This window comes from Pongo pygmaeus, chromosome 7 (assembly GCF_028885625.2).
Source record: "Pongo pygmaeus isolate AG05252 chromosome 7, NHGRI_mPonPyg2-v2.0_pri, whole genome shotgun sequence".
Lineage (NCBI taxonomy): Eukaryota > Metazoa > Chordata > Mammalia > Primates > Hominidae > Pongo > Pongo pygmaeus.
The window spans coordinates 62,382,452-62,410,138 of NC_072380.2; the positions used below are offsets into that span (position 1 = coordinate 62,382,452).

General features: G+C 35.0%; 1 protein-coding gene and 1 pseudogene across 1 annotated transcript in view; both read left to right on the plus strand.

Moving 5' to 3' along the window:
• The window catches only part of SNTG1 (syntrophin gamma 1), an 873,149-nt gene that overhangs the window by 808,043 nt on the left and 37,419 nt on the right, over positions 1–27,687 (plus strand). The window contains exon 18 of the mRNA XM_054499229.2: positions 26,502–26,612. Coding sequence (XP_054355204.2) covers positions 26,502–26,612 — 111 coding nt within the window. The remainder of the gene's footprint in view (positions 1–26,501; positions 26,613–27,687) is intronic.
• LOC129043354 (U2 spliceosomal RNA) lies at positions 8,599–8,707 on the plus strand (annotated as a pseudogene).

The window sequence follows — 27,687 nt, forward strand, 5'->3', positions numbered from 1 at the left end:
ACCAACTGGCTCATGAGCAGAGGTGTTGAATACTTCCCCTGCAATAGACCTGAAGAAACAAGCTGCCTTTAGCACCTCATATCCAGATGCACTTAGTTTTATCAACAAGTACCATGTCTATTGCATTTTTGCTAACCAGGAGAATATTCTGGTTTGATATAAATTTTGACCACCAAAAACAAAGCCATGTGCCTGATGCTGCTGAATTACAGAAGTGCATCTTCTCTACCCACGCTTCCTGAATGTGACTGTAGGATTGGCAGGGCTCTTTAGTATTCCACACTTGAAAAAGAAATGAACTTCTACCTACTCTGTCTTACCTCTCAGGGTATAACACAATAATACACATCTTCACATTTTATCCTTCTTCAGTGCCTAGTTGTGTACAGGTATGTGACGTGTGGTATGTGTGTGTACAAATATAATTTCCATTTGGAGAGCTAACTTCCTAAACCCACATTAACATGTTATTAACCAGGAACTCCTCGTTGCATTGAAATAGTGCACTGAAAGAGGTCTTAATAAAGTCATTCATAATCTTCTCATCAATATCACTAATTTCTAAAAATTAATAAATAAAAATATTTTATTACTGTTTATTACACAAGGTGCTATGGAGCAGTTAGGACACATATTTCAGCCAGTAGTGTGTTTTTGAAAAAGCTTCCCTAAGGAGTTATGATTTTCCTGGGGGCTGAAACATAAAACGAGACATGAACTGGCCGAAGTTGGGGGAGCACTCAAGTGAGTCCCCTTAGGCAGAATCAGCAACAGGCAAGGTGGAAGGAATGAGCAAAAGCAACATGATTTGTGAATAATCAAGAGTGGCTTGGCTGGAACAGAGTACAGTTGAAAGTCAGTGGCAAAAATGAGATTAGAAATTTGAGGCTGGGCGCAGTGGCTCACGCCTGTAATCCCAGCTCTTTGGGAGGCCGAGGCAGGTGGATCACAAGGTCAGGAGATCGAGACCAGCCTGGCTAACACAGTGAAACTCCGTCTCTACTAAAAATACAAAAAATTAGCTGGGTGTGGTGGCGGGCGCCTGTAGTCCCAGCTACTGAGGAGGCTGAAGCGGGAGAAAGGCGTGAACCCAGGAGGTGGAGCTTGCAGTGAGCCGAGATCGCCACACTGCACTCCAGCCCAGGCGACAGAGTGAGACTCTGTCTTAAAAATAAAATAAAATAAAGTAAAATAAAGTAAATAAATAAATAAATAAATAAATAAATAAAATTGAGCAAGGCTAAATCTTGAAGGATTTTGTGTGTCTTAACAAAGATTTAAATCTGATCATGATACTACCATTGAAAGGTGTTATGTAGCAGAAATATGATTTAAGTTTAAAAAAGGAAATTGAGTGGGGTTACATTATACAATGTGGAATGTCAAGAGTAGAGAAAATAAATTAATTTTGAATTTACTGTGAATACTCAAGAGAGAAAAGGTATCTAAACTATATTAGTGGTGTATAATGATAATGATGACATAGAGATTCATGAGGTGTGTGGGAATTAGAATTAACAGAATTAGAGGCAGGGAGTCTGATGGTAAACTTGATTTTATTTTCAAATATAATGCTTAGAAGATAGAGTAAAAGTGCTGACAATCCCTAAAATAAATTAAAGAAGAGAGTGGTTGAGGGGAAGATGAAAATTCACTTCAAATATATCAATTTTAATCTCTATACAAGCTGTCTTAGATTGGGTTCCTTTAAGAGTTTTCTTTGAGAGAGCTTTCAACAGATGATATTTCTAGATGCTGGGAGTACAGCAGCCCTCGCAACGGATGTGAGCCCAGAACCACAATATCCACTGCAGTGCACATCTCCCATTCCGCAGCCCCACTGGCTTTTTACGCTAAAGTGGGCCCATCCAGGTGCATTTTGGATTCTCACTTGCCCTGGATTCTCACTGGTCCTTGTGTAGAAAACAAGAGAAGGGTTAATGAGATGATAAATAGCCCCCGCTGCTATGGCTGCTGTCAAGGCCATAACTGACAAGCATCATCCCCTCCTCCACTCCTCATTCTTGATTGGCCCTGTCATTACCATAACATCTGCTGCTCTGGGCAGTTTGCCTCCTGGGCTAACCCACACTGTCATCCCAAGAGCTGATCCTGTGGCTATGGATGCTGATTTATTCCCATTGACCGTTAAAAGTGGCAATAGCAGCATAAACATTTGGCAGAGTTATTGCATGCCAAATAAGTTCTTCTTCACCTTCTTCCTACCTCCTGATTGTGTTAAGGGACAATTATCCCTGCAGAAGGTGACTCCTTAAACTGTTTACTGATCTCTTGGTACAAAGTGTTTAGAAGCACCAGAAAGCACCGTGGCTTATGACCTCCACCTGCACAGTACAGAGTTGTCAGCACAAGATGCTCACATTCCCCATTTGAGCAGCTGGGAATGGTGATAGCTGCAACCTGTCCTAAATCCACCTCTTCATTCTCTGACCCATGTAGTCTACCTGCCAGGGACACAGAACTGTGTATTGGTCAGTGATTCCAGGTCTATTCCACCACACCCTGGGGGTGGTGTTCCCTTCTCATAGTATATCTCCTAGATGAAACACTAACTATATACGTAGAGGCCACTGAACTGTCTGTCCTCTTTTGCCCAAACCCTGAGGGTGATGCAGTGCTGAGGGCACCACTAGGTGCCTTGGTGATGCTCCAGCACCTCTTTTGTTGTACAATGGGTCTGTAGGTATGAGGAGTTACAAAGACTCCTGCAAAAATTCTGCAAGTCCTAAAATGTTGAGGCTTGGTGAACAGGAAAGGCAACCTCATACCAGAGTGTGTGTCTATTCATGTCTAAATAAATTAATGCCTCTTTGGGGTGAAAAGAGCCCAATATTATCAATCTGCCACAAAATAGTTGATTGATTTGGCCACATTGGTGGCACCTTGAGCACTCATTTTTGGCTTCTATTGGTGAAAGATTGAACATTCAGCTGTGGTAGAAGCTGGATCCTCCTGTGTGCATGAGGAGTCAGGTTGGGCTCATGTGTGGCCCCCATTTATTCATGCATTCTTTATGCCAATGACAGAGCCAGGCTGTTGTAAAATCTCTGAAGTATTAGGAGTGCTCATTGTTTGGGGCTTTTTCCTCGGACCCCTTTGTCCCTAATGTTCTGATATTTTAGTATTCCTAGATCCCTGACTGGGTCAAATCTTTCACCTCTGTCCGTGAATCACCCATATTCTTATCTCATTCCACTTGTATTTCCAGAAAATGGATACCCAGATGCACTGTCCAGAGTTCTGTGCAGTGGGGAGCATTTTCTCCTCACTTATGTTTTAGGAACAGCTAACAGGGGGCTGTTGAAGAGGAAACCTCAATATTTAGCTTGCATGCTGAGCCTATCTGTCAGCAAATCTTCACCTTTTGTTCTGTCTTAGGTCACCATAGGGATTGTCCCTTAGGTGGCATATTTGCTAGTTGTTGAGTGGTGCAGGTTCTAGGCTGGTGATGAGATGGAGACCTGGGATGCCAGCTTGGGTAGCTTGCTGGTGCCCTGTGGCTTGGCTCATCCCTGATTCCAGGTGAATACGTTACATGCTACAACTTTTTACATTGCCCTGCTGTACCTTATAGCTTATTAGGCAGACAGAGTCCAAATATAATGTGTAGCCCTGGATACATGGGATACATGTAAGCATCTCTCTCTACAAGGGCCTCTGACTAAGAAATGGTAAACAGATTTGCTGGAGATGGAATCACTTTTCTCCAGAGCCCAAAGAGGTCTATATTGTGATTCTCCCATGAGGGCTTCACATAAATTCCACACAGGTTCTTTCTTCGGAATAGACACTTCTAATGTCATAGAGTTTGGCAAATTAAGTTAAGCCCATGTCTACCTCTCCTCCAGTGATGGGGGTCTCTTTTGTCAGCCAGCTAGCAGGCAATCCATGTCCAATATTTCACTTTTGCCTTTGTATTGAGAACTACACCTAGCATGAGCTATGTTAGTTTGAATTTCATAGAGTAGTATTCACGGCAGAGAAATAGGTTTGTGAGTTGGTACACTCAGGACACACCTGTATGTAAAGAGGAAGGCAGGATAGGCAAGAAGGATAAGCTGACCCACAGGTAATTGTACCTAAGGGCTAGTCATACTTAAAGGGAATTCTGAAGCTTTGGTTGTCCTACAGAGTTATCCTAACAGCAACAACAGGGTCAGACATTTATATTTCTATATCACCTAGGACTTCAACTGTGACCAAGGAACTCATTACAATGGGTAAAAGGCAAATCAGCAGCAGCAGGTACCCCCAGCAGCTGGGAGATGGGAGTGCTAGCCCTGACCTGGAGGGAGCACCGCTGTATTCACTACTTGGACTGTGATGCTAAAAAGTAGTTGGATAAGAAAAAATGAGAGCGATAGGGAAGAGATGATAGATCAGTTTCAGAGGAGACTGGAAGAAAAAAAATTCAATCCAGAATATTGTACAAATATACTTTGGAAATGATAAGGTTTAATTATTTTTGAATGAAGGAAAGTGATTTGAATATATGAAAGTAAAACTACATTTGGAAAAACAAAGAGAACCGTGGAAAGACATGCTTAGTTTTCTCTGCTGAGTGTGGTCTGTGGAGGGGGCTATGCCACATATTGAGTGGGGCAGAGGGGATGAAGGCATTAATTAGTGTGAAAAAGAACACTGCTATTTAAAAGGCTTTGAAATAATCAAATTAGTGAAAACACATATCTCTTCAAAGGATTTAAACATTCACAGTAAAAAATTATTTCTGCTTTTATTATTTCACACTATTTTGGCACTACTCAGCACTCTGTTTGCTCTGACATTGGGGCATTACATGACAAAAGCTTTATGCATTAAAGAGGATGAACAAAAATTATAGGAGCAAATGGAACAAGAGGATGTGTTTTGCAGACATGATATAACCTAGAACTAGGAGTTAGCATATGTACCATTAATGGCATTGAAAAATCATTATAGACATTCATAAGGATATGTTGTCTCAAAATGCTATGAATTTTATGACATGTTTAAGATGAAATAAAAAGAATTTTTAATGAATACAGAAAAATCCATCATAAAATATGAAGGAGGCAATATTTGTCTTCAGAAAGTTCTTACTTCTGCTTCCATATCCTCCCAGAAGCATCACCATAAGTACTTGTGTTCAGGTGACTTCTGAAATTAAAGTTTGCCATCAGCTTACTGTTCTATTGGAAAAATGCTACTAAACTAGTTTGAACTAATAGAGGAAAAAACTTTGCAATCTACAAAGCGATTTTATGAGCATTATTATTTCATCCCTTTTTACACTAACATTTAAAGTAGAATAGTCAGACATTATTACTTCTAATTTACAGTAAAATATGATCAGGCTCTAATAAATTAAGAATCTTGCCCAAAGTCATGTGGCTTATAAGTAGAATATAAAATTCAGATTACATTTTAGGGCTTGTGGCTCTGAGCTCAGTATTCATCTTTATTTCAGTACACTGCCAGCAACAAAATACATGATCTTTCCTGAGATATATGCATTGTAATAGGGGAAAGCATCTTAATTTCCTGATGATGCAATTCAGGCCAGTGCCTGGAGAAGAGGGCACAAAAGGAGATAAACAGGAGAGAGTGGTTTCTGGTCTTTACAATCCCCTTGATCTCATTCGACGTAGGCAACTACTGATTATCTTAGTGTGCATGAACTTTACCAGTATGAAAAAAATGGAGACAAATTGACATATTTTTTTGTGAGTTTTAGTATCATTATGCAAATTATTAAATTCTACACGTATTTTATACAGCTCTCATTACTGTATCGATTTACTTTCTACCTGATTGAAAAGCTTTTGACGCCAGAAATTCTTGCTCCTGTGTTTCTTACTAGCACCTGGTTTCTAACCAAATCAAAGTGAATTAAATAAACCATCCCACTCTCCATGTACTTCTAACAGCTTGCTCAACACTATCCTGTCTGAGTCTACCTCAGAGCCAGCTATAAGGCATTTACAATGGCACTCACAATTTACATTACAGAGCAATGTAAACTACATGCTATCAAAAATGGTGGTGTCTGCTCATCCTTTTCATCATTAATATTCTTAACACAATTGCCACAGTGTTTATCAGAATCTTAGGAACAAAATATTGGTAAAAGAAATAAGACTGCCAATAAGTCCTTGAGTTAAGCTATTTTTCAGAACTTTATGACTTTCGTTGACAATAATTTTGACTTAGGTTATTCCAAATTGGCCTTAGTAAATTTCTTTGAGTTTTACAAGTTTACACAGTTTGCCTACATTCTTGTCTCTTTTCCTAGTTTACTGCATTATCTTTTAGCTGACAAGTCCTTCAGTTAAGTATATTCATTAACTTCTTTATATCCATCTTTGGGGTATCCTACTGATAGCCAAGGATTCATGCTTCATATTCAAAAATGCATCAAACCTCTTTCATATGACTCTAATACACATTCTTATAGCCAGAGGAACTTTATTATGAGCTTTTAAAGTCTGTTCACTCTTAAAAGTACATCTAGTTGAAATAGCAAATTCCTGTTTAATAGTGTAATTACTATATATAAAATATCATTTCAAATTTATAATTATAATTTGGGAATTTCAAAACCTTGCATTTTATAGCTAAGCCAAGCTAAAAATAAAGTATCTTGTCCAAAACTACACAGTAGGTTAATGTCAAGGCGTGCTACAAACAGTGAGGTACTTTGGCAGACATTTTTTCTCTATTTGTTACAGGTGTCTTTGTTTGTTTTAACATAAAATAAATTTTACATCCTTATGTTTCCCCAGACATTATATCACTTGCATTTTTCCATATATCTACATAATACTCATGAGCATTATTTTAATGCAAAATGTTTAGAATTTTCATTTTTTGATATTCATTAATAATAAGGTGTTTAACATATTCCTTTACATTTTATATATTGTATTTCCGTACAATTAATTTTTATAAATGGAATTTCTGGATCAAATAATATTAACATTTTAAGGGCTTAAAATATATATTTAAAATTGCTGTCCTAAAATTTTACACTGTCATCAGCAATGTTATGTAAATTTTTTTTTCCACATAACCTTACTAGCTTTAGTTAATATAATTTTCAGTAATCTTTACTAATATAATGATGAAAAAAACAGTTTCTGTAATATTAATGCAGTCTTCTTGATTTCTAGTGAGGTTGAACAGGTTCTCCTATGGTTGTTAACAAAAATAATTGTTTTTGCTTTTTTAAAAAATAACATCTTTCTGCAATTTTTTTGTACTTTGTGCATTTTTTTCAACTTTCATTTTAGATACAGGAGGCAAATGTGCAGGTTTGTTACATGGGAAGTTTCATGATGCTGAGGTTCAAGGTATGGATCCTGCCACTCAGACTGTGAGCATAGTACCTGATAGACAGTTTTTCAATACACAACCCCCTCCCTACCCCTCTAGTGTTCTTCAGTGTTTATTGTTCCCATATTTATGTTATTTTATGCTCAATGTTTAGCTCTCCTTACAAATGAGAACATGTGGAATTTGATTTTCTGTTTTGCATTTAATTTGCTTGGGATTATGGCCTCCATCTCTATCCATGCTGCTGCAAAGGGCAAGATTTTATTCTTTTTTATGACATTGTAGTATTCCATGATGTATAGGTACCACATTTTTTTTTGTCCAGTCTACCATTGATAGGGACTTGGGTTGATTCCATGTCTTTGCAATTGTGAATAGTGCAGCAATGAACACATGAATGAATGTATCTTTTTGATAGAATGATTTATAGTACTTCGGATATATACCCAGTAATGGGATTTCTGGGCTAAATGGTATCTCTGTTTTAACTTCTTTGATTAATCATCAGACTGCTTTCCACAGTGGCTGTGCAAATTTGCATTCCCGCCAACAGTGTATAACACTTTCTTTTCTCTTCAGCCTTACCAGGATCTGTTGTTTTTGACATTTTAATAATAGCCATTTTGACAAGTGTGAAATGATATCTCATTGTGGTTTTGATTTGCATTTATCTGATGATTAGTGATGCAGAGCATTTTTTCATGTGTTTGTTGGCTGCTTGTATGTCTTCTTTTAAGAAATGTGTGTTCGTGTCCTTCGTCTATTTTTTAATGGAGTTTTTTTTTTTTTTTCTTTATCAGGTGCTTAGGGTTTTTCTTACATTTTGTCATATTTTCTACTATATAGCATTATGACTATTATTTTTCTTTTAATATTGGTTAATATGCATTAATTTTACTAAATGAATTTGTAATTTCTTATTACTGTCATGTCTAGGACTTCATATATGTCCAAAATTACTAAAAATTCACTTATATAATTTTATGTAATTTTTCTATAATTTAGATTGCTTAAATTACTTTACTTTTTAACATATGAGAGATTTGCATTAAAGGAAGTTATGTGATGAAACATTTAACTTTAAAATTTTTTTTCCAAAGACTTAATTGCCCCAAATAGTTTTATTGTGAAAGGGATACTATATAAAATATATTTAAAGGAAACATTGAAGATGAATTGAAATGACTGGATATTGCTTTTCAATAATTTGCATAGTTTAATGTAGTAAGAAACAAACTATAGACATTTATTTATACAGAGATTATCGCTTCTCAGCCTTTTGGCTAAGATCAAGTGTAGTATTTATGCAGAGACTGACATCTTCAGGATAGTGACAGTATCTTTTTCATTCTAATTATCTAGCAAAATACTCAGTATATACTAGCCACTTCATAAATATCTGTTGAATAAATAAATTTTTTAAATGAAATTCTATATTAATTTATTCTGCCTCAATATCATAACATATTACTTGAAAATTGTCCCATCATTATTGACATATCTATGATTTTAATGTTTCACTATATATTTTTAAAATATAAACATTTTAATTAGTATTTGCTTTGAATGGATTTGGGAACTATGTTGTTTCCAGAATCTTTTCTTCTTAAATGGTGGCACTCTCTCTCTCTCGAGATATATATATACGTATATATACATATATACGTATATATATACGTATATATACATATATACGTATATATATACGTATATATACATATATACGTATATATATACGTATATATACATATATACGTATATATATACGTATATATACATATATACATACATATATATATATCAACCACACAACTTGTAATGTTAGACAATTTTACAATTCAGTGGCTTTAATTAATTTACACCACTGTATAATCATTACTACTATCTGTTCATCATCCGAAACAGAAACTCTGTAACTATTAAGCAATAATTACTCATTCTTCCTGCCCTACATATTGGATTTAAAAAATGATCTAACTATATGCTGTACACAAGAGGCTAACATTAGATCTAAAGACACAGATGGTTTAAAAGAGAATTGTTGAGAAAACATATTCCATGCAAATGATAGTCAAAGAAAAACTAATATTAGGAAAAAACTCCTCCAATCTAAAAGAGCATGTTCTAACCCAATGAAAAGAAGCTAAGAACCTTGAAAACAGGTTAGAGGAATTGCAAACTAGCATAACCAGTTTAGGGAAGCACACAAATGACCTGATGGAGCTGAGAAACATAGCACGAGAACTTCATGAAGCATACACAAGTATCAATAGTCAAATTGATCAAGCAGAAGAAAGGGTATCAGAGATTAAAGATCAACTTAATGAAATAAAGTGTGAAGACAAGATTAGAGAAAAAAGAATGAAAAGGAACGATCAAAGCCGCCAAGAAATATGGAACTATGTGAAAAGACCAAACCGACGATTGATTGGTGTACCAGAAAGTGATGGAGAGAATGGAATCAAGTTGGAAACACTCTTTAGGATAATATCCAGGAGAACTTCCCCAACCTAGCAAGATAGGCCAACATTCAAATTCAGGAAATACAGAGAACACCACAAAGATACTCCTCAAGAAGAGCACCGCAAGACACATAATCATCAGATTCACCAAGGTTGAAATGAAGGAAAACATGTTAAGGGCAGCCAGAGAGAAAAGTCGGGTTACCCACAAAGGGAAACCTATCAGACTAACAGTGGATCTCTCTGCAGAAACCCTACAAGCCAGAATAGAGTGGGGGCCAATATTTAACATTCTTAAAGAAAAGGATTTTCAACCCAGAATTTCATATCCAGCCAAGCTAAGCTTCATACCCAAAGGAGAAATAAAATCCTTTACAAACAAGCAAATGCTGAGAGATTTTGTCACCACCAGGCCTGCCTTACCAGAGCTCCTGAAGGAAGTACTAAATATAGAAAGGAAAAAACAGTACCAGCCACTGCAAAAACATACCAAATTGTAAAGGCCATCAACACTATGAAGAAACTGCATCAACTAATGGGCAAAATAACCAGCTAGCATCATTAATGACAGGATCAAATTCACACATAACAATATAAACCTTAATAGCAAATGGGCTAAATGCCCCAATTAAAAGATCAAAAAACACAAAGAAGGGCATTACATAATGGTAAAGGGATCAATGCAACAAGAAGAGCTAGCTATCCTAAATATATGCACCCGATACAGGAGCACTCAGATTCGTAAAGCAAGTTCTTAGAGATGTACAAAGAAACCTACATTCCCACACAGTAATAGTGGAATATTTTCACACCCCACTGTCAATATAAGACAGATCAACAAGAGAGAAAATTAACAAGGATATTCAGAACTTGAATCAGCTCTGGACCAAGTGGACCTAATAGACATCAACAGAACTCTCCACCCCAAATCAACAGAAGATACATTCTTTTCAGCACCACATCGCACTTATTCTAAAATTGACCACAAGATTGGAAGTAAAACACTCCCCAGCAAATGCAAAAGAATGGAAATCATAAGTCTCTCAGACCACAGTGCAATCAAATTTGAACTCAGGATTAAGAAACTCAGTCAAAACTGTAAAACTACATGGAAACTGAACAACCTGCTCCTGAATGACTACTGGGTAAATAAATGAAATAAATAAGTTATTTGAATCCACTGACAACAAAGACACAATGTACAAGAATCTCTGGGAGGCAGCTAAAGCGGTGTTTAGAGGGAAATTTATATCACTAAATTCCCACTGGAGAAAGTGGGAAAGATCTAAAATCAATAACCTATCAGCACAATCAAAAGAACTAGAGTAGTAAAAGCAAACAAATTCAAAAGCTAGCAGAAGACAAGAAAAAACTCAGATCAGAGCAGAAATGAAGGAGAGAGAGACATGAAAAACCCTTCAAAAAATCAATGAATCCAGGAGCTGGTTTTTTGAAAAGAGTAACAAAATAGACCACTAGCTGGACTAATGAAGAAGAAAAGAGAAAAGAATGAAATAGAAACAATAAAAAATAATAAAGGGCATATCACCACTGATCCCACAGAAATGGAAACTGCCACCAGAGAATACTATAAACAGCTCTATTCAAATAAACTAGAAAATCTAGAATAAATGGATAAATTCCTGGACACATACACCCTCCTAAGACTAAACCAGGAATAAGTCAAATCTCTGAACAGACCAATAACAAGTTCTGAAATTGAGGTAGTAATTAATAACCTACCAACCAATAAAGCTCAGGACCAGATGGATTCACAGCAGAATTCTACCAGAGGTACAAAGAGGATCTGGCATCACTCCTTCCTAAAGTATTCCAAAAAATAGCAAGAGAGGGACTCTTCCCTAACTCATTTTATGAGGCCAGCATCATCCTGATAGCAAAACCTAGTAGAGACACAACAAAAAAAGAAAATTTCAGGCCAATATTTCTGATGAACATCAGTGAGAAAACCCTCAATAAAATATGGGCAAACGAAATCCAGCAGCACATCAAAAAGCTTGTCCACCATGATCACGTCGGCTTCAACCCTGGGACATAAGGCTGTTTCAACATATGCAAATCAATAAACGTAATCCATCATATAAACAGAACCAATTACAAAAATCACATGATTATCTCAGTAGATGCAGAAAAGGCCTTCAATAAAATTCAACACCTTTCATGCTAAAACCCCTCAATAAAATAAGTATTGATGGAAAGTATCTAGAAATTATAAGAGCTATTTATGACAAACCCACAGCCAATATCTTACTGAATGGGCAAAAGCAGGAAGCATTCCCTTTGAAAACCAGCACAAGACTAGGATGCCCTCTCTCACCACTCCAATTCAAGATCGTATTGGAATTTCTGGCCAGGGGCAATCAGGCAAGAGAAAAAAAAAAAAGGATATTCACATAGGAAAAGAGGAAGTCAAATTGTCTCTCTTTGCAGATGACATGATTATATATTTAGAAAACCCCATCGTCTCAGACCAAAATCTCCTTAAGCTGAGAAGCACCTTCAGCAAAGCCTCAAGATACAAAATCAATGTACAAATATCACAAGCTGTCCTATACACCAATAACAGACAAACAGAGAGCCAAATCATGAGTGAAATTTTATTCACAATTGCTACAAAGAGAATTAAATACCTAGGGATACAACTTACAAAGAATGTGAAGGACCTCTTCAAAGAGAACTAGAAACCACTGTTCAAGGAAGTAAAAGAGGACACAAACAAATGGAAAAACATCCCATGCTCATTAATAGGAAGAATCAATATTGTGAAAATGGCCATACTGCCCAAAGTAATTTATAGATTCAATGCTATCCTCATCCAGCCACCATTGACTTTCTTCACAGAATTAGAAAAAACTACTTTAAATTTCATATGAAACTGAAAAAAAGCCCACACAGCCAGGACAATCCTAAACAAAAAGAACAAAGCTGGAGGCATCACGCTACCTGACTTCAAACTATACTACAAGGCTACAGTAACCAAAACAGCATAATACTGGTACCAAAACAGAAATATAGACCAATGGAACAGAATAGAGGCCTCAGAAATAACACCACACATCTACGACCATCTGATCTTCCACAAACCTGACAAAAACAAGCAATGGGGAAAGGATTACCTATTTAATAAATGGTGCTGGGAAAACTGGCTAGCCATATGCAGAAAACTGAAACTGGACCCCCCTTTTTACCCCTTATACAAAAATTAACTCAAGATGGATTAAACGACTTAAACATAAGATGTAAAACCATAAAAACCCTAGAAGAAAACCTAGGCAATACCATTCAGGATGTAGGCATGAGCAAAGACTTCATGACTAAGACACAAAAAGCAATGGCAACAAAAGCCAAAATTGACAAATGGGATCTTGTTAAACGAAAGAGCTTCTGCACAGTGAAAGAGACTACCATCAGAATGAACAGGCCATCTACAGAATGGGAGAAAAGTTTTACAATCTATCAATCTCAAAAAGGGCTAATATCCAGAATCTACAAGGAACTTAAACAAATCTACAAGAAAAAAACAAACAACCCCATCAAAAAGTGGGCCAAGTATATGAACAGACACTTCTCAAAAAAAAGACATTTATATAGCCAAGAAGCATATGAAAAAAAGCTCATCATCACTGGTATTTAGAAAAATGCAGATCAAAACCACAATGAGATACCATCTCACACCATTTAGAATGGTGATCACTAAAATGTCTGGAAATAATAGATGCTGGAGAGGATGTGGAGAAATAGGAACACTTTTACACTGTTGGTGGGAGTGTAAATTAGTTCAGCCATTGTGGAAGACACTATGGCGATTCCTCAAAGATCTAGAACCAGAAATACCATTTGACCCAGCAATCCATTACTGGGTATATACTGGATGTGGGGCTAGGGGAGGGATAGCATTAGGAGAAAACTTAACATAGATAACAGATTGTTGGGTGCAGCAAACCACCATGGCATGTGTATCCCAGAACTTAAAGTATAATAAAAAATAAAACAAATACAAAGTGGGGGCATCATTCTATGTGATTTTAAACAGGGCTATAGTAACCAAAACAGCATGGCACTGGTACAAAACCAGACACATATACCAGTGGAACAGAATGGGGAACCCAGAAATAAGGCCATACACCTACAACTATTTCATCTTTGACAAACCTGACAAAAACAATCAGTGGGGTAAGGATTCCCTATTCAATTAATGATGCTGAGATAACTGGCTGGCCAGCTGCAGAAGAAATTGGATCCCTTTTTTTGCACCATATACAAAAATTAACTCAAGATATATTAAAGACTTAAATATAAAACCCAAACTATAAGAACTCTGGAATACAGCCTAGGCAATACCATTCTAGACATAGGACTGGGCAAAGATTTCATGATGAAGATGCCAAAAGCAATTACAACAAAAGCAAAGACTGGAAAATGGGATGTAATTAAACTAAAAAGCTCTGCGCAGCGAAAGAAACTATCAAGAGAGTGAACAGACAACCTACAGAATGGGAGAAAATTTTTGCAAACTATGCATCTGACAAAGGTCTAATATCCAGCATCTACAAGGAACTTAAACAAATTTACAAGAAAAAAACAGCCTTATTAAAAAGTGGGCAAAGGATATGAACCACACTTTTCAAAAGAAGACATACATGTGGCCAAAAAACATATAAAAAAAAAAAAACCTCAACATCACTGATTATTAGACAAATGCAAATCAAAACCACAGTGAGATACCATCTCACACCTGCCAGAATGGCTACCATTAGAAACAAAACAAAACAAAACAAAACAAAAACAATGCTGACAAGGTTGTAGAGAAAAAGGAAAGTTTTACCTGGTTGGCGGGAGTATAAATTAGTTTAACCGTTGTGGAAGACAGTATGGTAATTCCTCAAAGACCTAAAAATAGAAATATTATTTAACCCATCAATCCCATTACTGAGTATATACTCAAAGGAATGTAGATTGTTCTATCATAAAGAGAGATGCACAAGTATGTTCACTGCAGCACTGTTCACAATAACAAAGACATGCAGTCAATCTAAATGCCCATCAGTGGTAAACTAGATAAAGAAATTGTGGTGTATATACACCATGGAATACTAAGCAGCCATAAAAAAGAATGAGATCATTTACATTGCAGGGAGATGGATGGAGCTGGAGGCCATTGTCTTTAGCAAACCAATACAAGAACAGAAAACCAAATACCACATGTTCTCACTCATAAAGAGGAGCTAAATGATGAGAACACATGGTCACATAGAGAAGAACAACATACACTGAGGCCTATCAGAGGATGGAGGTTTGGAGTAGGGAGAAGAGCAGGAAAAATAACTACTGGGTACTAGGCTTAATACCTGGGTGACAAAATAATCTGTACAAAACTCCTCCATGATGTAAGTTTACCCATATAACAAACCTTCACATGAACTTTTTTTTTTCCTGAGGCAGAGTCTTGCTCTGTCACCTAAGCTGGAGTACAGTGGTGCAATCTCAGTACATTGCAACACTCACCTCCTGGGTTCAAGCAATTCTTCTGCCTCAGCCTCCTGAGTAGCTGGCATTACAGGTGTGTGCCACCAGGCCTGGCTAATTTTTGTATTTTTAGTAGAGATGGGGTTTCGCCATGTTGGCCAGGCTGGTCTTAAATTCCTGACCTCAGGTGATCTTCCCGCATCCACTTCCCAAGTGTTGGGATTATAGGCACGAGCCACTGCACCTGGCCAAGTACCCCTGAACTTAAAATAAAAGTTAAATGTAAGAAAAAGATAATTTAACAGTTTCTCACTTAACAAAACATACCGTTACCATCCAAATCTTATTCCATGGTATTTACTCAAAGTATCTAAAAAGCTATGTCCTCACAAAAGTCTGCACATGGATATTTAGAGCAGTTTTATTCATAATTGCCCAAACATGGAAACAACCAACATTCACTTTAGTATGTGAATGCATGACTAAACTATGGTATATCTAGAAAATGGAATATTATTGAGCACCAAAAAAAAAAGGCCATGAAATGGCATGATGGAAACAAATGCACATTACTAAGTGAAAGAAGTCAATTGGAAAGGATTATATACTGTATGATTCCAATTATATGAGATTCTGGAAAAGGCAAAACTGTGAAGATGGTAAAAGACCGGTGGTTACCAGTGATTGTGGGAAAGAGAGGGATGAGTAGGTGGACCACAGAGGATTTCTAGGGCAATGAAACTACTCTGCAAGATACTGTAATGGTAGATAAATGTTATTATACATTTGTCAAAATCCATAGTATTTATAACACCAAAAGTGAACCCAGATGTAAACTTAGGACTTTGAAGGATAATAATGTCAATGTAGGTTCATAGATTGTAACAAATGCACCACTCTGTTTCTTTTGCTTATTATTTCTGTGAACATGAAACTGCTCTAAAAAGAAAATATATTATTAATTAAAAAGAAATCATACACACACAATTAACCAACTGGATCTAATAGACATATGCATGCTATGTATTCAACCACAGTTGAATACACATTTTTCTGAAGGGCACATGGGACATTCTTCAGATTAAACCATGTGTTAAGACACAAAATATGTCATGATAGATTTTAAATGATTGAAATTATACAAAATATCTTTTCTGCTCACAATGGAATGAAATTAAAAATCAATAACAGAAGAAACACTGGATAATCCAGAAAGAAATGGAAATCAACACACTCCTGTCAACTGGATAAAGAAGAAAACAAATATTTAGAGGAAAATGAAAGTGGAACACAAACATACCAAAATATATTAGACAAAGTGAAAGCAGTAGTGAAAGAGAAACTTATAGGAGTATAAGTATATATATTAAAAAAGAGGATGAAAACAAAAATTCATCTAAAAATAAGAAACATCACAAATCAGTGACCTGACATTACATCTTAAAGAACTAGAAAAAGATGAGTAGACTGAAAGCTAGCTAGAAAGGTGAAAACAATAAAGATTATAGTTGAAATAAATAAAATAGATACTAGAAAGTAATAAAGAAAAATCAACAAAATTAAAGCTTGGCTCCTTGAAAAAATAACAAAATTTATAAGTCTTTAGCCTGATTGTCTCAACAAGAAGACCCAAATTACTAAAATCAGAAAAAAAAGAGAAGAGACATTTTGATAATATTGTAAAAATAAGTGGATTAAGAGACAATTTTATGAGCAATTGCATTTCAGAAATTTAATAACCTAGATGAAATAGATAAATTCCTGGAAATATACACACTGCCAAAAGTGAATGAATCTGTAGCTATTAAGGGGATTGAATCCATAATCATAAATCTGTCAACAGAGAAGAGGCCTGGACCATATAGCTTTATTGGTGAATTTTACCAAACATTAAAAAAAAAAAGTTACTCTCAAATTCTTACCAAAAAAAAAAAAAAATTGAAGGGGTGGGAATGCTTTGTAAGTCATCCTGTGAGGCCAGCATTACCTTGACACCAAAGCCAGAAGAAGATGCTACAAGAAAAGAAAATAGTAGCTCAATATTCCTAATGAATATTAATGAAAAAAAAACTCTCAAAAAATACTAGCAAACAGAACTCAGCAACATATTAAAAGGATTATACACCATGGCCTAGTAGTATTTATTAGTGAAATTCAAGGAAGTTTCAATATATGTAAATCAATCAATGTAATACAACACCTTAATAGAATGACATTTAAATAAAAATACAGTAATCTTCTCAATTAATACAGAAAAATACATTTAAATACATTTGTCAGAATGCATCAACCTTTAACAAAAAAACTTAATAAACTAGGAATAGAAGGAAATTTGAAATATGAGAAAAGACCCACAGATAATATTATATCCAATGGTGAAAGACTGAAGGTTTTCTCCTAAATCAGGAACAAGAATACTTGCTTTGACTTCTTCTGTTTGACATGGTATTATTGATAGTTTTAGCCAGAGCTATTGGGCAAGAAAAAGAAAAGCCAAAGAAAACTGAAAATAAGTAGTAAAATTATCTCTGCTCACAGATGACATAATCCTGTATGTAGACAACTATACACACACACACACACACACACACACACACACACATCAGATGTATTAGGCCATTCTTGGATTGGTATAAAGAAATACCTGAGACTGGGTAATTCATAAAGGAAAGAGGTTTAATTGGCTTACTGTTCTTCAGGCTATACAGGAAGCATGGTGCTGGCACCTGATGGCTTCTGGGGAAGTCTCAGGGAGTTTTCAGTCATGGTGGAGGATGAAGTGGAAGCAAGCTTGTCACATGGCAAAAATAGGAGCAGAGAGAGAGAGAGGAGGCGACATACATTTTTAAATGACAGGATTTCCTATGAACCCAGAGTGAGAGCTCACTTATTGCCAAGGGGATGGCCCAAGCCATTCATGGGTGCAGATCATTCAGATCCTGTGATCCACACACCTCCCATAAGGCCCCCTTACAAACACTGGGGATTAGATTTCAACATGAGATTTAAGCGGGGACAAATATCCAAACTAAATAACCACACAAAACCTGTTTTGGCTAATACACAGTAATAGCAAAGTCACAGTATACAAAATCAACACACACACTAACAATGAATAATCTGGAAAAGCATTTGAGAAGACGATTTTATTTACAATAACAAAGAGAATAAAATAATTGGGGATATACTTAACCAAGTAGGTGAAAGTTTTGTATACTAAAATATACAGAACATTGATGAAAGAAATATAAGTGAAACAACATCCTGTGTTTATGAATTGAAAGACATATTATTATTGAGATGACAATATGATACAATGCAGTCCTCATCAAAATGTCACTGATATTTTTCGAAGAAATAGAAAAGTCCATCTTATAACTAACATAAAATTTTAAGGCTCTCCGAATACCCAAAACAATCTTGAAAAAGAAGAAAAGTTGTAGGTCTTTAACTTCTGATTACAAAACTTATTACGAAGCTATAGTAATTAAAATAGTGTTGTCCTGTCATAGAGACTGACATAAAAACATGGAATAGAATAGATATCACAGAATGAACCTCGCATGTACGGTAAAATGATTTCAACAAGGGTGCCAAGACCATCCAATGAGGAAAGAGCAGTGTTTTCAACTAATGGTGTTTGTTAGTAAAACAAAATACTCACCTGCAAAAGGATAAAGTTAGACCCTTGCCTTATACTATACTCAAAAATTAACTCAAAATTAGTCAAAGACCTAACTGTAAGAGTTAAAATGATAAAACTTACAGAAGAAAGCATAGGGGAAAAGGTTCATTACTTTAAATTTGGCAATAATTTCTTTGCTATGACACTGAAAGCTCAGGCAACAAAATAAAAGATAGATCAATTGGACAACATTAAAGTGAATAACTTTTGTACATCAAAGGGTACTACAACAGAGTGCAAAGGTCACCCACAGAATGGAAGAATGTATTTGCAAATCATATATGTGATAATGGGTTAGTATCCAAAATGTATAAAATGCTTATACAACTCAGTAACAACAAAACAAGCAACCCAATTCGAAATGGAACATGAGTAGATATTGCAACAAAGCATATATACAAATGGCCAACAAGCACCCAAAAAGATGACCAACATCACTAGCCATTAGTGAAATGCAAGTCAGAACCACAGGAGTTACCACTTTACATTCATTGGCATGGCAAAAATCAGAAAGAAAACAAACAAAGTTATTGATAAGGATGTGGAGAACTAGTAACCCTTTCTTTCACATTGCTGGTATAATTATAAAATGATGTAGCCTCTGAAAAACATTTGGTGATTCCACAAAAAGTTGAACATAGGTTACCATATGATTTAATAATGCAACTTCTCAGTATATACACCAAAGAATTGAAAGCAGGGACTTAAACAGATATTTGTACACCAATGTTCATAGCAGTATGACTCACAGTTGACAAATGGTGAATGCAACTCAAGTGTCCGTCAATAAATGAATGGATAAACAAAATTAGGATTTTCAGACAATGGAATATTATTTAGCCATGGATGGGCCTCGAAAACCTTATGTTAAGTGAAATAAGCCACACACAAAAGGAGAGATGTTTTATGATTCCCCATAAATGAAATACCTAGAATAGGCAAAGTCATAGAGGCAGGAAGTAGAATAAAGGGTACCTGGGGCAGTGGGGAAAGGTAAGTGAAGACATATGATTAATGGGTACAGAGTTCCTGTTTAGGATGATAAAAATATTTTGTAAATGGCTAGTGGTAATGATTGCACAACATTGTGAATGTATTTAACATTCTTGAATCATACGAGTAAAAATCATTACGATGCTAAATTTCATATTATGTATATTTTATCACACCAAAAGAAAATGTAAGTGTTCTTTTTATTTTTATAATTGTTAATGTTAAATAATCATTTGAAATTAGAAAAGAAGGAATTATAGATAATGTAAAAATACGGGAGTATATTCTACTTAATTTTGACTGTTCTTATACAAATGTTTTAGTAATAAAGTAATCAAGATATGGAGTTTAGTTTTCTTCACATAGATCTATGTAGAAATAAACTATCAAATTGTGTTAAGACCACCTCCCCCAGCTGAACGAACACAACCAACACATCACACTCAAATCACATGCCTTAAATGAAAGCCTCTCAGGGATATCCACTCGCACCATTAACAAAAAACTGTGAGTCCTTTTTGGTTTAAAGAAAATCTTCGGCCCATCTATTCATGAGAAAAACATTCAAAACATTACAATAGGGGCTAGTCTACAAAATACCTGACAGGACTCCTCAAATTGTCAAGTACAGTCTGATGAGGAACTGAGAACCTGTCACAGCCAAGTGGAGCCTAAGAAGTCATAATGAATAAATGTAACATGGCACCATAACAGAAAAAGACATTAGGTTAAAACTAAAGATATCTAAGTAAATGATAGACCTTACTTAATAATCTGCTAATATTAGTTTATTAACTGTGACAAGACACCATACTAATGTGAGATACCATTAACTGGACAAACTGGGTGTGGAGTGGATATGAACTTTCTGATTGTCTTAATATTTTTGTAAGTCATATATATGTATAATATATATTTACATATATGTATTGTAAATACATATAATATATATTATATTGTAAATATATAATATATAATATATTATATTGTAAATATAATGTATAATATATTATATTGTAAATATAATGTATAATATATTATATTGTAAATATAATGTATAATATATTATATTGTAAATATTTAATATATATTATATTGTAAATATTTAATATATATTATATTGTAAATATTTAATATATTATATTGTAAATATATGTAATATATAATATATTATATTGTAAATATATGTAATATATAATATATCATATTGTAAATATATGTAATATATAATATATTATATTGTAAATATATGTAATATATAATATATTATATTGTAAATATATATAATATATATTATATATATACACATATACTTTTTAATTTCCCTGCAAAACATCTTTAGACTTGTAGGATGGGTTCAATGTCATTATGTAGTCAAACAATAAATGCAAGTATACTTTTTTTTAGTGCTTTTGCTCTTCTGCAGATTGTATGCTGTCTTAATATGCTATTGTGATATTGGATGATGGGGTATAGTCAAAAAACCTTATAGACTTCTGGAAGGAATTCTGATCTAGTAAGAAATGAATTTCATTAGAAAACTATTAGCTCCAGATTAACACCCCCTCAGGTATTCTTGGAGCTACAAATCTGGAAAAGTATTATAATGCACTGTAGGCCTATATAAATTGAAAAAGTATCTCCTGAAAGGGGGTAGCAGAAAATATTGACTTCAATCATGAAGGATTATGCTGCAGTAATTCCTTGTTGCATCATTCTGAAATGATGCACTAAACTAGTAGAATTGTTCAGACCATGGACTTAAACATTTTCTTGAGCATGCTACTCATATTCCTCCACATTTGTCAAACTAAGTGTGCCTCAGAAATCTAGCCTAAGTACTACAAGTGTTTTGTGTGCATGTGTGTTTTACTTTTAAAAAATTGGCGTATAAAAATTAATATTTAAGAACACATATATAGTAAACTGGGGACTAGTATTCTACCTTATCATATGCTTATCTTATGTATTAGTTATACAATTAATGTAACATTCTATTATTTTATATAATCTCCATGTCGAATTTTCCTTTTACCTCTGTTGTTACTTTAATTCTTAAATTTTGATCTTGTTTTAGTATTAATCGGTTGAAGAAAAATGCCAATATTTTAACTGTTCAAACACAAAAATTTTCACTCTTTCTTCCTTCCTTCCCTCCTTCCTTCCTTCCCTCCTTCCTTCCTTCCCTCCTTCCTTCCTTCCCTCCTTCTTTCCTTCCTTCCTTCTTTCCTTCCTTCCTTCCTTCTTTCCTTCCTCTCTTTTTCTCTTTCTCTCTTTCTGACAGGGCTCACTCTATAGTGCAATGGCATGATCATGGCTCACTGTAGCGTCAACCACTGGGCTCAGGTGCTTCTCCCATCTCAATCTCCCAGGTAGCTGGGCCTACAGGCTCATGCCACCAAGCCCAGCTAACTTTTTGTCTTTTTTGTAGGCAGGGTTTCATCATGTTGCCCAAGCTGTGTAAGACACAATTTTTTTTAAATGTAAGGTACATTTATTCCCCATGTACCAAGATAGGAAAAAAAAAAAAAAAAACACGCACACACACACACTTTATTGAGTTGAAGGTGAAAGTTGCAATTTTTTTGTCTGGCATTGTTACCTCCCACCATTAAAATACATATGTCCAAATGGAGACCATGGGTAATGTCTCCTAATTATAAACCTGTAACATCTAAGCTGAAAATATTACCACTAAGAAAAGTTATGCATATGAATATTTACTGTGGAATTGTTGGTTGGAGATAAACATTTTCTCACTCCATTTACCCTTAAATGTATTTCTTGGAACGTTTACCAATCTCATTTTCTCAGTGCCAGTGTGAGATAATCTTGGAGAACAGGCATTTTACCAGGAATTATTTTATATTTTTCTGGGTGAGGGAGTAGGACTTTCTCATTAGAAACTCTGCTTAAAGAGGCTAGGACCTTAAGAAATCTGGGTTTTAAGGATCACTGGTGATATGTTAAAATTTGCATTCATAATATGTTTATAACTTGCCCTTCATATGACAGTGTGAATGTATTGATATAAGTGCTAATTTATAGGCATACCTCATTTTGTCATACTTTGCTTTATCGTCCTTCACATATACTGTGTCTTTTACAAATTGCAGGTTTGTGGCAACCCTCCATTGAGCCACTCTATCAGCTGTTTTTCCAACAGTGTGTGCTTACTTTGTATCTCTGTGTCACATTTTGGTAATGCTTAAAATGTTTCAAAGCTTTTTAAATTACATTTGTTATGGTGACCTGCAATTAGTAATATTTCATGTTATTATTGTAATTATTTTGGAGCACCATGAACTGTGCCCATATAAGATGGTGAACAATTTTAACCAAAAAAATGTGTGTTCTGACTGCTCCACTGACCAACTGTTCCCCACCTCTCTCCCTGTACGTGGGCCTCCCTATTCCCACAGACACAATAATTTGAAAATCAAGCTAATTAATAATCCTGCAATGGCCTTTCTAAGCATTCAAATGAAAGACTCACATGCCTCTCACTTTAAATCAAAATCTAGAAATGATTACGTTTGGTGAGAAAGGCATGTTGAAAACAGAGATAGGCTAAAAGCTGGGCGTCCTGTGACAAACAGTTAAGCAAGCTGTGAATGCAAAGGAAAAGTTCTTGAAGAAATGTAACAGTGCTACTCCTGGGAACACATATATGATAAGAAAGTGAAACTGCCTTTTTGCTGATATGGAGAAAGTTTTCATGGTATGGATAGATCAAACCAGCCACAACATTCCCTTAAGCCAAAACCTAATCCAGGGGAAGGCTCTCTTTTCAGATCTATGAAAGCTGATAAAAATGAAGAAGCTGAAGAAGAAAAGGTTGAAGCTAGCATAAGTTGGTTCATGAGGTTTAAGGAGAGAAGCCATCTCTACACCATAAAAGTACAACGTGAAGCAGCAACTGCTGATGGAGAAGCTACAGCAAGTTATCCAGAAGATCTAGCTAAGATCATTGATAAAGCTGGCTACACTAAACAACAGATTTTTAGTGTAGATAAAACAGCCTTATTTTGGAAGAAGATGCCATCTAAAACTTTCATAGGTAGAGAGGAGAAGTCAATGTCTGGCTTCAAAACTTCAAAGGACAGGCTGCCTCTCTTGTTGGGACCAATGCAGCTGGTGACTAAAGTATAGCCAATTCTCATTTACCATTCCAAACATCCTAGGACCCTTAAGAATTATGCTAAATCTACTCTACCTGTACTCTAAATGGAACATTACATCTTGAAGAACATCTGTTTACAGCATGGTTTACTGAATATGTTAAGCCCACTATTGACACCTACTGCTTCGAAAAAACAATTCCTTTCAAAATAATACGGCTCACTAAAAATGTACCAAATTATCCAAGAACTCTGATGGAGATGTGCAAGGAGGCTAATGTCATCTTGTCTTCTAACACAATATCCATTCTGCAGTCCATGAATCAAGGAGTATTTTCGACTTTCAAGTCTTATTATTTAAGAAATGCACTTTGTAAGGCTATAGATACCATAGATAAAGTGATTCCTCTGATGGATCTTGGCAGTCAATTAAAAACTTTCTAGAAAGGATTCATAATTTTAGATGCCATTACAATATCTATGATTCATGGGAGGAGGTCAAAATATCAATATAAATAGGGATTTGGAAGAAGTTGAATCAATTCTAACCCTCTTAGGAGACTTGGAGATGTTCAGAACTTCAGTGAAGGAAGTAAATGCAAATGCTGTGGAAATAACAAGAAAACTAAAATTATAAGTGGAGCCTTGAAGATGCAACTGAATTATTGCAATCTCATGATAAAACTTTGGTGAGTGAGGGGTTTCTTCTTATGGAAGAGCAAAGAAAGTGGTTTCTTCAGATGGAATCTACTTCTTATGAAAATGCTGTGAATATTGTTGAAATGATAACAAAGTATTTAGAATATTACCTTAACTTAGTTGATAAACAGCAGCAGGATTTGAGTGAATTGACTCCAGTTCAGAAATTCTGTGGGTAAAATGCTATTCAGCTATATTTCAGGCTACAGAAAAATCTTTCATGAAAGAGTCAATCGATGCAGCAGACTTCATTGCTGTCTTATTTTAAGAAATTGTCACAGCCACCCCAACCACCAGCAATCACCATCCTGATGAGCCAGCAGCTGTCAGCATCAAGGCAGCACCCTCCACCAGCAAAAGGACTACGGCTCACTGAAGACTTGAATGACCCCTAGCATTTTTTAGTAATAAAGTATATTTTAATTAAGGTATATACATTGTTTTTTAGGCTTAATGTCATTGTACACTTAATAGACTACAGTATAGTAACAAACATCACTTTTATATGCATTGGGAAACCAAACAATTTCTGTGACTCACTTCATTGCAATACTTGCTGTTTCATGGTGTTCTGGAACAAAATCCAAAAAAGCCTTGAGGTATGCCTGTATATACCGTGAGGTATGCCCATATATGCTTTTATCTATCACATTTTATTCTGAAAAAGACGTGAGACATATACTCTGTTCTTTGTTTCTTTACTATTTTATCAGCGACAATAGCTTAAATAGGACTGCACTCAGAAAATATTTGACTATATCGGCTATGTTTTGTTGATCTATTTAGAAACCACAAGAAATCATTTAAAAAATATTTGAAACAATAATTTGTTAAAAGTATTTTCTATCACATATTTAATGAGATAAAGGTATGCTAAGATAAGGTAAAACAAACTACATGGTGTGTGATCATGTTTGAACACACATACACAATTTTCTTCTTTAATGATTTATATCTTTGGTATTTTGCTTTGGATATGTATGTTTTTAGTTTCAGGACATACCAAAGAGTAAACTGCTGCACCTACTCCCAGGAAATATGATTTATGATATACAATAGACAAAAACTTGTTATAGACAATTCCCACTTATTGCCAATTTAACCTTTTATATCTCCATTTTTGTTATTTGGAAAGGCAACAGATTTCTGTTTCTTTCTGCTTCAGAGAATTACATTTGTAGAATATGTTTCTAAAAGAGGCTCTACTTTCCAAGATATTACAGACTGATGCAGATGGCTCTATAAAATGCTTATTCTGCATCTTATGAAAGCACCATGTCAGTTTTTGTCATAAGTGTTTATTCAAGCTAATATGTCATCTTAATAAAGCGAAGGTTATTAGTTGAGCTTCAAGATAAAGCTCCAGAATGATCAATTCACAATCACTTTGTCACTTCTATTGAAAAGGACTCAATGAAACATACAGTTCTTATTGACTGTACACATAAGTCAAGATACCAAAAGCAATTTATTTTTATTCATTTTTGCAGTAATTATTTCATGGATATGAAATAATAATAATAATCACAAATATTAATAATCACAATAATCACAAATGTTAACATTTGATACATATTTTTAAATTTCATTTTAAAATATTGGGACATAGTACTAACTTTGTATGATTAACTTCTACCATTTAAAAAAGAACTATTTCTTGATTTGAAAGCCGATATTAATTCCACTGACTTACATTGTTTTTTTTTTTCCCCCCTTTAGGCTGTCCTTTGGAGGTATAAATTCTCTCATCTTAAAGGTTCTTCAGATGATGGCAAGAGCAAAATCAAATTTTTGTTTCAGAATCCAGATACTAAACAGATTGAAGCAAAGGTAAACCCAAGAAATTCATCACATAACACCTCTAACTACATTAATGTCATTAAGGAACAAAGAGGGGAAACTTTGGGGGAATCACAAGACCAAAAACACACATTCTCTGCTCATCTTGAAATATCCCTCATGGCCAGAAGAATAAACTTACTTTAAGATTTTATTAGCAAATTTTCACTTAAAGGCAGCACTTAAAATAAATTACACAAAACTAATTGCGTTTCTTAGTTTTAATTCCTTATGAACTGCGTTTTTGTCACACTAAAATAACATCCTGGGAACTAAAGCAGTCCTTTGGTGGTTTCATTCTAAATAATAATTAAAAATACTTTGTAAAAATCTGACTATATTTACATAAATTTATATATTTACATTTTATTTATATATTTTTTCACATATTCAAAATCTGCATTATTTTCATTACTATAATATAAAATTGACAATAACAATGTTTGCATTAGAATAAATTATAAATGCATTATCCCAGTATGGAGAAAAGGATAAATAACAAGTGAAAAAATTGTATCTATGGACATGAAAGCTCAATATAATTTTTCAACTATGAATTAAAATTACCATATTTCTATTATACCCCTTTACTTAAATTCAGGGATAAGAAGCCTTAGCCTGACATTCAGAGCCTTCCCAGGAATGTCCCTTGATGATATTCTTGGCAGTCTCCTGTAACACTGCTCTATATTTAGATTAGACACTCTCCTTCTTTTAACAAGGTGACTCCTTGTAGCGTTATGTATCTTCTGCTTTTCTCTCAACTGTTTTCCTTAGCTTTTTGTCTGAGTATCTCTCGAGATATCCCATTCTTGTCTCTTACTTGTCTTTGGACTCATCTTTTCTGCCTCTTCCTAGTTCACAGGTTGTGTAATGTGGGAACTGTGTCGTTCCTACAGCGGGCTCCTTTGCCACTGCATGACTCTGTAGCATTGATGTTTCCAGGGGGTTGCCTCACTTTGTCTCCCATCAGTTTAGACAAATGCCTTACTAACTTCTTCCACTCCCTTTATTTTACATGCCTCATAAGTTTTTAACTTACATTTCTAACACAGCCTCTTCCCTA